Genomic DNA, 15,089 nt, shown 5'->3' on the forward strand with positions numbered 1-15,089 from the left:
TCTAGTTATGATATGTCACCATAAAAAGATATTACACAGTTATTAACTATATTCCCCACACTCTACATAGCTAGCTAGCTATTTATGATTCCTTTAAGTTGCTGGTCTCTTAAATTCACATGTAACTTAACCGGCCTGAGTTTCTATACCCCACCCCACATTTACAGTTTTTGACATCATGTTTTACATCTTTTTGTTTTGTGTAACCCTTAACTACTTATTGCAGGAACAGATGATTTCACTACTTTTGCCTTTTCCCCTTTCTACTAGCTTTATACATGGCTGATTTACTAATTTTACTGTATAGTTGCCTTTACCAATGAGATTTTTCCTTTCATAATTTTCAAGTTTCTAGTTGTAGCCTTTTCTTTTTCACTTGGAGAAGTTCCATTAACACTTCTTGTAAAGCTGGTTTGATGGTGCTAAACTCTCTTAGCTTTTGCCTTCCTGTAAAACTTTTGATTTCTCCATCAAATCGGACTGAAAGCCTTACTACTTAGAGTATTCTTGGTTGTTAAGTTTTCCCTTTCATCACTTTAAGAATATCGGGTTGCGCCCCACTGACCTACAGAGTTTCTTCTGAAAAGTCAGCTGATAGCCTCATGGAAGTTTCCTCTTTCGCAACTTGTTGCTTTCCCTTGCTGCTTTTAATTTTCTCTTTCTCTTTAACTTTTGACATTTTAATTACAAATGTATCTTGGTGTGGTCCTCTTTGGGTTGATCCTGTCTGGAACTCTCTGTGTTTCCTGGAGCAGGATGTCTGTTTCCTTTCCCAGGTTAAGTAAGTTTTCAGCTATTACAACTTCAAATATGTTCTCAGCCCCTTTCTCTTTATCTTCTCCTTCTGGGACTTCTATAATGTGAATTTTATTATGCTAGGTATTGTCCTAGAGGTCTCAAACTGTCCTCTTTTTTTTTTTTTTTTTTTTTAAATTTTTTCTGTTCTGCTTCAATGATTTCCATTACCCTGCCTTCCAGCTCACTGATCTGTTCCTCTGTATCATTGAATCTACTGTTGATTCCTTTTAGTGTATTTTTCAATTCAGTTATTGTATTTTTCATCTCTGTTTGGTTCTTAATATTTTCTAACTCTTTGTTAAAAACTTTTAACTTCTCACTGTTTATCCATTCTTCTCCTGAGTTGTTTGCTCATCTTTCAAATCATTACCTTGGACTCTTTATCAGGTAGATTGCTCGCCTCCACTTCACTTAGTCCTTCTGGAGTTTTACCTTGTCCCTTCATTTCGGACTTATTTCTCTGTTACCTCATTTTGTTTCGTTTGCTGTTTTTATTTCTATGTATCTAGGGATTGGTTACATTTCCTGACCTTGGAGAAGTGGCCTTTGGTAGGAGATGTCCTGCGTGTCCCAGCAGCACACTCTCCTTTGGTCATCAGAGCTATATGCTTTAGAGTGCACCCTGTTTGGGCCCCGTGAGTCCTTATCTTGTGGCAGGCTGACTACTGTGGGTGGTCTGATAGGTGTGGCTGGCCCCCAGTTGGCTGCCAGGCCTGTCTTGTGCAGAGGCTGCTGGCCACTGGTGGGCAGGTCTGGCCATGATGCTGCTGGCTCTGTAGTCCCAGGAGGCCCAGGGGCTAGTCCTGGCCCACTGGTGGGCAGAGCTGTGTTCTGAAGTGGGTAGTTATGGGGCCAGGGTTCCCAGATCTAGTGTTGGTCTGCTAGTGAGTGGGGTTGGATCATGGGGCAACTGGCTAAGAGGTCCAAGGTGTCTCAAAGCTGGTATCAGCCTGCTGGTAGGTGAAACCACGTCCTGGGACTAGTGCAGGTCACTGGGAGCAAATCCGGATCTCAGGGTCTCTGCCTGCAAGGCCCAGGAGGTCCCAAAGTTGATGTTTCAGCCTGCTGGCAGTTGGAGCTGAGGCCTAAGGGGTCCTGGTGCTAGTGCTTATCCACTGGTGGGTGAAGCTGGTCCAGGGCTAGTGCCAGCCCACTGGTGTGAGAGGCTGGGTCTTGGGACCTCAGGAGGAGGTGCCTGTGGGCTCACGAGGTCTTAAGGAAGCAGGCCTGCTGGTAGGTGGGGCTGTGTCACTCACTGCCCAGCTAGCTGCTTGGCATCCCAGTACTGCTGCCAACAGGCTGGTGGGCTAGGCCGGGTCCCAGTGCTAATAAGCTAGAGACAGGATTCCAAAATGGTGCTTGTCGGCACCAGTGCCCACATGGTAGAACAAGTTACCCAAAACAGCTGCCACCAGTGTCCATGTCCCCAGGGTGACCTCCTGCCCCTCCAGGAGTTATGCTAGGTATGACCCAGACTCCTTTCAAATGACTGCTTCTGCCCTTGGTCTCAGGCTGTGTGAGATCCTGTGTGTACCCTTTAAGAGCAGAGTTTCTATTTTCCACAGCTTTCTGGTTCTTCTTAAAGTAAGCCCTGATGGCCCTCAAAACCAAACATTCTCGGGGCACATCTTCTTGGTGCAGGAACCCTGGGCTACAGATCCTAACATGAGGCTCAGATCACTCACTCCTTGGGGAGAACATTTACAGCTATAATTATCCTCCCAGCTGTGGGTCGCCCACCCCAGGGGTGTGGGTCTTGACTATACCCTGTCTCTGCCCCTCCTACCCATCTCATTGTGGCTCCTTCCTCGTATCTTTAGTTGCAGAAGATCTTTTCTGCTAGGCTTCTAGTTTTTCTCATCAATAATTGCTCTGTAAATAGTTGTGATTTGGGTGTGCCTGTGGGAGGAGGTGAGCTCAGGGTCTTCCTACGCCACCATCTTCCATTCTATTCCTGTTTTTAAATGCAATGTCTTCTCATACATTTCTAAGAATATTAAATATAGGTTTGGGGAGGGGGTTATTTCATTTTCTCTTGCTCCCTGCATTATCTCTCTCCAAAGTTCCTTTTTTTTTTTTTAAATGATTCCATTTATTTAGAGACTATCTTTCATAATAGAACATATTTATCCTCAAATATTTTGTGATCCCAGCTGTCCATTTATATTTTGGAATAAATCACTAACTTCTTGACTAGAAGCTTTGTGTGTAATGGGTTGTCAGTCCTCATTGTAAGTGAAATAGGAACCAAGGTAATCAACTGAGTCAAAAAAGAAGAAGAGAGGTTCAGGCTATCTCTCCCACCTGAATTATACTTTTGGTTGCATTGTTTGTATATGATTCAAACTCTAGATCAACCTTTTTAGCACTTCAGAGCAGCTCGCTGTCAGGACCTCCCAGAAAAGACTTCTTTTTAAAATTTCTTTCTTTTGCTAGCTGTTGATCATTCAAGGAAATTTAAGATAAAGATTCCATTTTCTCCTTTTTATCAAAAGCAGAAAGAAAAAAACACACACACAATGGTATAGACCCCAGATTTTTATGAAATTTCCTGATAGTCTTCAAATCTTAAGGAAAATATTCTCAACTCTCATCTATTTAGTAATTTATTCATTTAAAAAATGATTGAAATATCTACTGTAAGCTAGGGATTCTATTACCCTTTTGGTTTACACTTGTGAACAAAACAGATACAGTTCTTATCCTCATAGGCTGAATGTCTTGTGGGGGGGAAGCAGACAACAAACAAGTAAATTAACAAATAAATATATATTTACAAATAGTGATAATTTGACAAAAATCGAACAGGGTACAATGACTATGAATAACAGGGAAGATCTACTTAAATAAGGTGGTCAAAAGGTTGCTCCCAGGAGATGAAATTTGAGTTGACACTGGGCCCTCGGTGCCTATTCACTCGAATGTTAGCAAAAAGTAACATATATGCACAATATTTAATAATTTTATTAATTATGTTTTATTATAATATATTAATTATGTTTCAGACTTCAATTTTTCTTAAATGAATAAGCCCTCTTTTTTGTGAACATTTTAAAACACAAATAAAGCACAGATTATTTTAAACAGAAGATACGTAGCAGTTTCTAGGTTGTTTTGAACTCAATTTGCAGATGAAATCAGTTTTATGCCTTAATCAGTACAATGTCCCTCTCTCACTCACACCAGGAGATGCTGGTATCAGGTCACACTCCTTTATCTCTGTGTAGACTTCCTTATCTCTGTGTCTCACAGGGTGACCTCCTTCTCACATTCCTCTTCTTGGCTTCTCCACATGTCAAGGTCAAATCTATTCAATATGCCAAGCTCCCAGGATCAAAAAGAGAAGAAATTCTTTCCTCAAGGAGCAGGGTAGGAAGGAGGCTGAATGAACAATGACCACAGGTTAGAAATAGGGTAAGAGGAAGAGGAGAAAAGAGACAGGAAGACAAGGAAACAGGGGAAGGAGTTTTTCAGGAAGAAAAGTCAGAGATGTGGGCTAGAGGACCCTTGAGGAAGCCAAATCTGGGGCTGGAGCTGAAATGTCCATCATTTCATCAGAGCTGGACAGGGAGGGACAATGGGGATATCTGAAGACAATTATCCTGTTTCCTTGTGTCCTGTTACAGGCTGCTCCTTAAATACTTGTCAGATCCACATTTTGAACACCTATTACATGCAAAGAAGGGTGAGCGTGGACTTTGTCACCTTTCAATGGAAGAGACAGACACACACACAAAGGCCATTATCCAGCAAGAGCAGTGCTCTGCTAAAGTCATTTACTAGGGATGGCTGCAATCTGTGATGATTGTAACTGAGTTCCCTGAGGGGTGGGAATTTATCTGGACCTCTTCTTCACTGATTTCATTAACTAGAACAACACAGGGCGCCTTTAAAATGCTCTGCTTATGAGTGAAGAGGTATCAGAATATTTATACCTTAGATAGCGGGCAGACATCAAAGGGTGTTAAGCAGAAAAGAAACACAAGCATTTCTTTCATTGAGAATTAGCCCCAAATCAGGAGAGCAATTGGGAAGGAAGAGGAATTAGGGGACCAGGCGAGGAAGATGTGAAGTGAGGCCCACGTGAGCAATGGCAGGTAGCTGTGGGGAAGACAGAGCTCTAAATGACGTCCAGCTTTCTGCCTTTGGTGACAGGAAGAAAACAAGAGGGGTGGGAAGAGGCCTAGGCATGGGGCAACATCAGTCCTGAGAAAGATGGTGGGAATGAAAAATACTGCAAAACCGTATCAGTAAACAAAGAATGCTGAAGCCATTAAGTCATCGGCCCAGTGAAAGCAAGCCTGCAGCCCAGCCTCTGCAGCCACTCACAATGGTGCACTCTGAGGGGACTCAGAATAAGACAGGACAAGATACTGGCCCTAGATAGCTAGGTGCTTGTCAAAGGAATGAATTCAATGAGCCCAAATGTTTGCTTCCTCCCATACCCAGAAAAGCACTAAATTCTTGAACTTGAGATACCTGGCTTTCTTTAGATAACAAGCAATCTTTTACTGTTCCAACAACCTGGTCTTTGTTGTAAAGCTCCTATATATCCTAGCTCCTCCCCTACCTCTTTGGAGCAGCCCCTCAGAGCTATCTGAGAGGCTGTCATCCTGGCTTGAGTCCTCCCGTCAAATAAAACATAACTCTCAACTTTTAGGCTGCACATTTATTTCAGCCGACAATGGTGACCCATGAGCAGAAGTCCAGGAGAGGGCAGCACATGTGGCTGAGGAGAGCAGGTGGAGGAGAACAGAATTGAGGAGTAGCCACTGACCTCAGTAATCAGGGTGCCACTGGGTGCAAACCAGCCACCAGGGGTTGAAGAGTTGACGAGGAACTGAAGACAGGGAGCAGAGCAACTGTCATGGAAGTTAGCCAAGAAGAAGAGAGGGACAGAATGTGTTTGGACTAAGGTGGTTTCCTGCCGTGGCCTGTAGAAACCAGGAGAGGCCACCCTTGCCTGCCAGAGGAACACAGTCTCAGCTACCATCCCAGGGCAGCTCTGGGTGAGGGGAGGGGCTGGGGCTTGTTGAGGACACAGGCAGCAAGGCCTGGGACCCCTCCTCCGTGGGCTCTGCAGGACTGAGTGGAGAGGGGGGAAGCACCTTTCCTCAGGGAGTCCCAGGAAAGAGCTGAATACCCAACTGAGTCTGCCGCTAGTCCAGGGGTCTGAGGCCAATGGACAGGAGGTGGACAGAGCAGGACGGTAGCTCCAGAGCCCACATCTCCTGCCACCCAGAGACACGCCCTGCTGCAAACTAATCCTGCCCTCCTTCTCTTCAGCTACTCCTAGAACCCTAAGGAAGACAGGCAAGGATGCTGAGAATCTGTCTGGGAGGGAGAGGTTCACAGAAGGAAGTCATTACCTGAGCAGAGGGAGCTGGTAGGGATGGAGCTGGAGCTCTGGCTGACGGGGTTCTTGGCAGTACAGCGATAGCTGTCACTGACCCCAGACCTCCTGGAGACACTGAGGGTGGTCCCCCCATGTGACACAACTGCTCCCTGGCCGCGAGGGTCCCAGCTGTACTGAACATCCTCTCCAGCCTGGTCCAGCGAGCAGGCCAGGGTGATGAAGCAGGTCCCATCCTTCATGATCTGAGAGCTGACCGTGATAGTGGGCTCCTGCAGCCTCTCTGTGCCAAGAAGGGAAGATTCAAGCTGTGAGAAAGCTCTGGTCCAGCCACACAGAGGAGAGGAAAGGTCAAAGTTAAAGTGTAGGCCCTCCACCCTCCTCACCATAGATGCGCAGGGTGAAGTCCTTGGTGATGTTGATCGGGGGAGTATGCAGAGTCATCCAGGCTCTGTAGGGGCCAGAGTCCTGCGGCCCCAGGGGGCTAATCTGAAGAGAGTAGTCATGGTAGGGGACACTCAGTCGCCTGCTGTAGGGTCCCTGAGTCCCAGCAGCCAGGATTGGTTTGCCTGCTGGTCCTGGCTGCAAAATTGCAACAAGTCTTCGAGATATCCAGGTAACCTTTTCCACCTCCTGCCCTGCTGGGACCTCCAGGGGCAGAATGGCTGACCTCCCAAGCATGCCGATCACTATCTCCCCTACCATGTCCCCTCCCAGGACTCCTGGCCCTGCAGGCAGAGAGAGGAAACCACAGCTTCAGTGTCAGGGTCTGCCTGCCCACTCAGGGCAAACACATATCCCATAAGCCCCTCCTGCCCAGGCCCCTCCCCCCTCCCCATCGGCTCTAGTGGATCTTCTCCTTCCTCTCCCTCACCACATGGACCCACCCTGGCCCACCCCCTCTCTCAGGACTTGAAGGGGACAGGACCCCTTCCTCCAACCTCCATACGTGTGCAGAGCTGCTGTGCAGAGTATGTGCTCAGGTTCCAGGTACCTGTGCACGAGGGCGGCACCGAGACGGGGAGGGAAGTGCTGTTACTGACGGGGTTCTTGACCACGCAGGTAAAGTTCAAAGCACCATCCCCAGGCCTCAAGGAGACACTGAGGACAGATCCTCCATGGGACACAACAGTCCGGGGCCCCAGGGGTGTCCAGCTGTAGGTCACAGTGCCTCCTCTGCTTTCTGCCACACATGTCAGGGTGACGAGACAGTGTCCATTCCCACTGATCCTGGAACTCAGTGTGACCCGGGGATGGGCCAGCTGCTCTGTACGTGCAAAAGAGAAAAAACTGAGGACTGGAAAATTGGTCTGGACCTTCCTTTCAGGGCAGAAGCAGTGGGGATTGCTGCCAAGACCCTGCACAATCCTGAGTACACATAGGCAGATCTGCTCTCATCTATTCTAGAGCTTTGGGCTTTACAAGGCATGTCACTTAATATTTCATTGGATTCCCACAAGTAGGTAGAAAAGGTGTTATACCTACTCTATTTAACAGGTTCAGAGAGCTTAAAGTAACTTGCCTAGAGTCTTATCAATTAAGTGATGAATCCAGGACCCAAGCCCAGTGGATCTGACTTAAAGCGGGCTTTCCCGCCCTTGCACTGCCGATGAAGACTCTAGGTACCGGCAAGTATGGAACTGTGTTGTAATTACATCTTTCCCCAGTAGAGGGCTCTGCAGTATTCACTGAGCATCCAGATGCTGAACAAGGCTTCCAGAGGATATGGCCCTGTGCCTTGGAGATCTTTCCCACATCCCAGCATTCCCTTCAACTTCCACTCCATCCCTTCTTCCCCCAGGACCAGGCACTCGGATGCTCTCCGTAAGGTATCCATACTGCCTTTATTTGCCCACCTGCCACTCGAGGCCAGAACCAGGAGGGTTTGGGGCGGCAGCAAGAACAGCTGCAGACAATAGACAATCAGGACAATCTCAACAAGTCACAGGGCTTGGGAGAAGGCTGCTCTGCTATTGCCCACCTGACAGCACCCCCAGGGGCAGCTCAACTGGGCAAAATAGGCCATACAGCCCAGAATGTCTCCCCAGGAGAAGATTAGCTAGACATTTCCACTGCGGGGTAACCTGCTGCTGCCTCACCCCAGTGTGTCTTCCATGGACCAGACCCTGGGGTCTAAACCCTTCCCCTGTGACTTCTTCTGCAGGCCCTTTTCTCCCCAGTGTCCTCTCTAGCTCAGGCAGATAAATACAGTGACATACAAGAAACACAGAGAACCAGGGTTCCAAGCAGGATGTGGCCTTGAGGTACCCGAGCTCTGTTCCCAGATCTAGTTCTGTGTCATAGGTATGTCATTTTTCCTCTGAGACTCAATTTCCTCAGCCTCAAAATAAAAACTTTTCCTGCCTGCTAGCAAGGCTGTTATGAGGCTCCAATAACTTGGGAACTACCCTGCAAAGGATGAAAATCTGACCCCTTATCGTCACTGTTGCCTCTGGAGCATCAGCCCCGAGGACACTCTCTGGGAGACTCTGCCTCCAGCTGGTTAGCACAGCCTCATATCCTGCCCAGAACCCCCACTGAGCTTGTCCTGCCAGGATGACCATCAGCGCAGCAAGTGGGGTCCTGCCACCACCTCTGGGGTGAATAATCCTCCCCCGGATCCCAGCAGCCCCCCACCCATCGTTCCCTTATCCCATCTGAGGAATGGGCCATAGCCATCCCTGGCCAGTTTATGGCAGAAATGCTTTCTCGCCAACCATGTGAAATGGACTAGAGGTAATTCCATCATCCCTCACTAAAAAAAAAAAAAAAAAAAAAAAAAAAAAAAAAAAAAAAGCCTTCATCTAACAGGAATCATTCCTGTCATACAACCCAGGGAAGAGGTCTGAGAAAGTTCTCTACCTTCTCTCCATGACTTAGCTCCCCTGTGTTCATCCTCACTCATCATCGGCACCTGTCCTACCACCCACTGTAGGGGAACAGCTCTGCCATGGCTTCCCGGTGACTTTGCCACCCATGGCATCCTGTTCCCCAGGGAAAGACTGGAACCACAGCTAACCTGAGTCTTAAAAAATGCCTTGTGAGCCTCCCAGAACACAAGAGGAGGGTGGCCTCTGAGACGTTACCTTGAAGCCATCTCTCACTGGCCTCCCACTGATCTCTCCTAGGGGGCTGGCATAAGGCAGCTTCTCATGAGGTGCAGGGCTTCCGGCTCCACCCCCGCAGAACAGGGCAGCAGACTATAAAACCTCTCCTCTGCAGTCGAGAATTGGCTCCTCAGCAACTCCCATTGCAGTCATCCAGCCCCTTTTATTTCAGTGTCATCCTTTCTGGGGTGTGGGACAAGGACCCAGGGACCTGAGACCATCGGTCACTCTCCCTCTCACTGTCAATATTAGTAATAAGCTGCCTGAGTCTAAAAGGGCCTGACTGTATTTTCATTGGCCCAATCAGCTGGACCCTGGCCTTTCTTACTGCTGCCACTTTTGCCTGGCACCCACTCCCCTTGCCTCCACTCACCCTCTTTCGTAGTTTCCCTGCTAAAACAATTGTTTAAATTTCGTTAAGGAATATAATAATAGTGTTCTCGCACATCTGTACAGAGCTTTACGAGGCCCTTTCACATGAATGTCACTCTCACAGAAGGCAGCGTTCCTACTTTAGCAAAGAGGAAGCTCAAGACTGCACCGCTAGGTTGTGGCAAAACCTGGTTCTCGGGACCTGAAATCCCATTCTCTGCCTGCTACAGACCCAGAGGTTCTGCTGCAAATGGTCTGGGGCACATCCTGGGCCCCAACATTTTTCTGGATGTTCTCCCAGGCAAGTCTACTTTACACGTTTTTCTCAGTGAACACGTTAGCCTTGAAACTAGAAAGAAAATTATAAATGTTAGGGAAGAGAAGTGGGAAAAGCTATAAAGTGACTGAGACTGGCTCTGCCCACGCCTACCTGTCGCCATCCCCCAGACACTCACCGTAGATGTGCAGACTGTACTCCCAGGTGTGGGTGATGCGGGAATTCCGCAGATTAACGTGGGCTCGGTAGGGCCCTGCGTCCTCCCAGGTCAGGCCGCTGATCTGCAGGGAGCGGCCTGGCCCCACCACACTCAAACGACCCCAGTATGGCGTTTCCGCTTGGGAAAAGGCATCTGGCCCTCCAGCTTCTACCAGGGTTATCGTGGCTATAGCCCTGGGGACCGAACGACACATCCAGAGGATGCTCTCCACCTGCTGTTCATCCTGCAGCTGCAGGGGCAGAATGACAGACCCCCCTAGGGTCCCAGTTACCACCACGGGGGCTGAGTCCTCTCCGGAAGCCCCTGGTCCTGCAGACACAGAACAGAAGCTTCAGAAGCAGCTTATTACGTTGGAGGCTCACAACAGGCCTGAGAGAGAGTCAGGGCAGTGATTATTATTCCTATTTTGCAGGGGAGAAAACAGAGACCACAGAATTTAGTTGCCTTGCTCAAGACCACACAGCTAGTTCACGATAGACCTGAAACACAGGTCATGTTCCCCATTCCTCCATGCCAGAGTGGTCTTCTTCAGCCTTTACATTAATTAATTAACAAATAAGGAAATGATCGATGAAGGCTGTCCTAAGGGTTGCAGGTACGAAGTGACATGGAGAGCAAAGAAAATTCTTGGGAGGGTCCCAAAGGGATGAGCTCTACTTTTACTCTGTCTCTTTCTTGCCAATTCAGGGAACAGGGCCCAAACTCAGTTAGTCCAGCCTTGCCCACAGCACAAACTGCTTTGCAGCATCCCCCATAATTGCTTGTTTGGCCACTTCTGAAACAGAAACCAGCTCCTCTGAGGCCCAGCCAGAAATCTGGGAATAGATCTTTCTAGAGCAGGGGGAGGGTTTGTGCTGTGCTGGCCAAGCCAGGTTAAGTGTGGTCAGTGGGACAGTCATTTGGATATCAGCCTATAATGTACTTGAGAGAAGAGCGTAAGCACCAGGGCACTAGACAGACTGCCTGAGTTCAAGCCCTTGCAGGCATTAGCTGTGTGATCTTAGGCAGGTTGCTTAACCTCTGTGAGCCCTGGTTTTCTCACCTGGGACTTTGTGAGTGTTAAATGAGATAATGCAAGTAAAGGCCTCACTGTTGGCACTTAATGTCACTGGAATAAGTTGGTGACTTATTCCATCTCATCTGTATCCTCACCAAAACAAGTTAGTGCTCTCATAGAGAAAATGTTGGGGTGTGGGAGAAACACTCCTAAGTAGTGTGACCCATTTCTGTTAGACAATTTTTGTAACACTAACACACAATCCCAGGAGGCAGAAAGTCTGAAACCGACTCAAGTCTGCACAGCTGTTTAAAGAGAAAAGGCTGCCTGACCCGGATCCTGAATCAAACCGAAATCCAGAGCACTGGCTACATTGCCAATTCCTAGGCCAGGTGGTGAGGTTCTCTGCCAAAAGTGGAACTGAGAACTCCTTTGACAGTAGCTATAGTGATGGGGCAGGGGAGTGGTGGCCGTCTTGTGGGAGTGGGCACCCCACACTGGGGGAGGTGCAGTGTCCTGTGTGCCCATCTCACAATCCACCGAATGCCCTGGTGCTCATTTCTGCCATGGGGCTATTCTGGCTCCACCTGGAGGATCATGCAAGCCGGCTGGAAGGGGGCAAGACAGAGGCTGCTAGCACCAGATGAACCTTCCACGTCCCAGGCTGGCCCAGGACCTGAAGTCTAGCCTGGAGGGATTCCACCTGGACTAAGCAGCTGTGCTCACCCTTCACCCTGGAGCACAGTAACTTTCAAAGCCTAGTTCAAGTGCTGCTGCCTGTCCGGAGACTTAGCTGAGCTACACACTTCCGGTCTCCCTTTGGTTTCCTTCAGCCTGGGCTTTGGTTGGCTTGTTTGGTTTTAGGCATTTACTTCATTCTGCCTCATACAGATGGCTGTGTTGTTGGTCTTTCCCAATAGTTCCTGAGCTCCCCCAGGAAAGGAGACGGTAGAAAGGGAATTAATATGTGAGCAATAAAGTAAAGTAAGGCTGATGGTTTAGCCGCATGGTTAGGGGCAGTGGGGTGTGTGTAGAGCTTCTTTTTCTGAATCCTATTCCTGGATTCAACTGAGGAGAAAGAGACACAAAGAGATCAGATCAGGACATGAGTCCCCAGTGCGAGACCCTGTGCCAAGTATGCTATTTTATTTAACCTTTCCTGTCGGAGAAGTAAAGTAGGTAAGGGAAGAACTAGCAGGGCAGATATTCTTATTCCCACTTCACAAATAAAGACCATGAGACTCAAAGAGCTTAGGAAACTTACTTGCCCAGAGTCACTACCGAGGAAGCAGCAGAATCCAGATGAAACCCAAGTTCGCCTGACCCCAAAGCGGATTCTCTTATGACTGCATTGTGCCACCAGCAGCAAGATTTCACCAGACTTAATTCTTCTCTATGCACCACCCACCCCTATCCCTACCACACACACTCCTTAGGCCCGGCACACAAGAGACCTTAATAGACATTTCTAGAATTGAACCTAAGGAATATGAAGATTTTTAAGGTAAGACCTGTCTTATTCTTTTGCCAAATGCCCAAGGGATGCCCTGGTGGCTAGTGAACTCCAAGGACCTGACCTGGGCACCACGGAGGAAGGAAAGCTCATGGATGTGCTTGCTCTGTGGGGGGATAGGAAAGTGGGGGCGAGGGGAACTTTCCAAGAATCTAACCTCTGGGTTTCAATTCTGTGACTTTGTTTGGGGACAATGTGGTTCTTGAGTTTCCCTGTCACTGCTCAGTCCCACACCTGGGCTCCTCAGACTTCCATTTTCACAGATTACCAGCCATGTGTCAAAAGATGTCCCCTAATCTCTCTGAGCCTCAGTCCATCATCTGTAAAAGGGGCATAATACTATCTGCCTTATCTACATCACAAGATTGTCGTGGGGATCAGATTTGTTTTAATTCAAATAAAAGTTCTTTATAAATTGCCAAGTTTTAAACACATCTAAGGGATTCTATAGTGGGCTAGGAGACATCCTTAAGGCTGGGGTAGGGGCCACCTGAAGACAGGTGACTCAGATAATCAGTTCTACCTGGTTTCCCCCGAAGGAGAATGAAAGCCTGCAACTCTGGAGACCAAGAGCAGAACCTGGTTCCTCACCGTAGATTTCTCAAGAGCTCTATTCCCCAAGCCTATCCCCTGCCACCACTCAGGTCCTTGGGGGTGGAGTGAGCAGGAAAAACAAAGAGGGAGGGGAACAGCGGCAAGGTGCCAAGTTTGAGATCTCCTGCTGAAGTCATTTATGGGAAAGGAAAGTCAATTCACAATGAAAGTGACTGTCAGGGGCTGGTGGGAGAGGCAGGAAGGGGAAAGACATAAGGGGATTGAAATGACAAGAGGCAGGTCCTGGAACTGGCTGTGGAGGATCCTCTATCTCATGGGCCCACCATCAGTCTCTCTGGGGACGTCCAGGCTCCTCGTGGCTCATTAGCAGAAGAAATATGAGGGTGAAAAGGACACAATCTGGGTTGTGTGGCCTGAGGTAACAGCACAAGCATCCTCCCACACACACCCACACATACATAACCACATACTTCTGGCTCTTAGGAAGGCAGCATTTTCAGCGAAAATTACCTATTGCTGGAGAAACCCAACATGTAGGCAGGTAGAGGTGCCTGGAAGATAGCAGCAAAGATAGACTTACCAGTAAGAAGACCAAGGAGGAGCAAGGACCACGGTAGAGAAAGGCCCATGATATTCACTAGCAGACTGGCCTGCCTGACGACAGCTGATGGACTGTGCAAATGTAGTGTCAGCCTTCAAGTGTTTCCTGTTTTTGGAGTTCACCACTTTAATCACATGTAATATTTGAGTCACAGGGTATGAAAATAAGGGGATGTGAAAGAAAGATGTGTGAGAGGCACCAGAATGAGTTATTTAAAGCCAAGGCTGACAATGCTTTAAATCCTCCCAAGGCTCCCCACCCCCTTCAAGGTAAAGTCCAGGGTCACAGCCCTACTGGACAAAACCCTTCAGGATCTGCTGACTTCCTGCCAGCCTCTTGGCCTCATGTTCTGTCACCAAGTCTCACATTCAGACTCCCCCACACACCTTATGATTTCTCACAGTTATAAATTGGCTCCTGCAGTTCAGCTTACTGGATTGCCAAATCCCTGCCACCTGCCTCACTTACCTCCCCCTACATCCTCCTATCCCCCACTAAAGTCATCACCACCTTGGGGAAGTCTTCTCTGAAACCCCAGGCTAGAACAGTGCCCTCTTCTGGGCCTCTCAGTTTCCCCGTCCTCACTTCTATGGTAACACTTACCCTGCTGTTCCATAAGTGTCTGCTTATCTGCACACTCTTCTCAGTGCCTTCCAGCCTCCCTTGAGGGCAGTCCTACCGTTTTCATCTTTCAAGTCCCAGTGACCAGCTCAGTGTCAGCATACGGTGAGGGCTTAGTTCCTACATGCTTGGTGAGCACGTGGGCAGATACTGAGTCAGCAGGCAGAGAAGAGCAAGCCCAGAATGGCCCAAGGACAGAAATGAGGAAAGCGCAGACTGCCTGGAGCTCCTTGAGCACAGGAACAAGGCTGGAAAGGTCCAGGGGACAAGACCTTGGGGACCACCTCAACATCCAACCATGCAAGACTGGGTCACATATTATTTTGCTGTCTTGCCCTGTTGATGGTACAGTTGAGGGAGTTGTGTCAAGAGTCCTGATGGCTCTGCAGGGCTATGCAGACTCTGCTGGCATCTCCATAAGGATGTGACGGTGACTAGTGTCTTCTATCAGCCCCCTGACTTCTCAGACTTTGACAATTATATGGAGGCCAGTTGCCCCGACACGACTTGAAGAGAATTCAGGTTGCTTCTAAGAAGGTCACCAACAACCTCCTATTGATCACACCCTTTGGACTTTGTCTTACATGACTGCTTGGTGGAATTTGACATTGGGGCCCTCCCTGCTTGAAATAGTCCCCTCTCTCGGACTCCAGGATGCTACTCTCACTAGGGTCT

General features: G+C 48.4%; 1 protein-coding gene across 3 annotated transcripts; it reads right to left on the minus strand.

The window, feature by feature from the left end:
- Positions 1 to 3,339: 3,339 nt before the first annotated feature.
- Positions 3,340 to 13,916, minus strand: LOC105100126 (SLAM family member 9). 3 transcript variants are annotated; one of them, XM_031435949.2, is made up of 6 exons: positions 13,773 to 13,916; positions 10,086 to 10,436; positions 7,146 to 7,418; positions 6,538 to 6,879; positions 6,168 to 6,434; positions 3,340 to 4,179 (listed from the first exon to the last, which is right to left on the minus strand). In XM_031435949.2, exons 1-6 carry the CDS (start codon positions 13,819 to 13,821, stop codon positions 4,106 to 4,108), a joined length of 1,356 nt encoding a protein of 451 aa, XP_031291809.1. In that variant the 5' UTR covers positions 13,822 to 13,916; the 3' UTR covers positions 3,340 to 4,105. The 3 variants fall into 3 exon arrangements, with proteins under 3 accessions (XP_031291809.1, XP_064333973.1, XP_064333972.1); XM_064477903.1 differs by having other exon boundaries at positions 6,538 to 6,640; positions 7,093 to 7,418; XM_064477902.1 differs by having other exon boundaries at positions 3,341 to 4,179; positions 10,086 to 12,192; positions 13,773 to 13,890.
- Between the last annotated feature and the right edge of the window lie 1,173 nt (positions 13,917 to 15,089).

Source organism: Camelus dromedarius, chromosome 23, assembly GCF_036321535.1.
Source record: "Camelus dromedarius isolate mCamDro1 chromosome 23, mCamDro1.pat, whole genome shotgun sequence".
NCBI lineage: Eukaryota > Metazoa > Chordata > Mammalia > Artiodactyla > Camelidae > Camelus > Camelus dromedarius.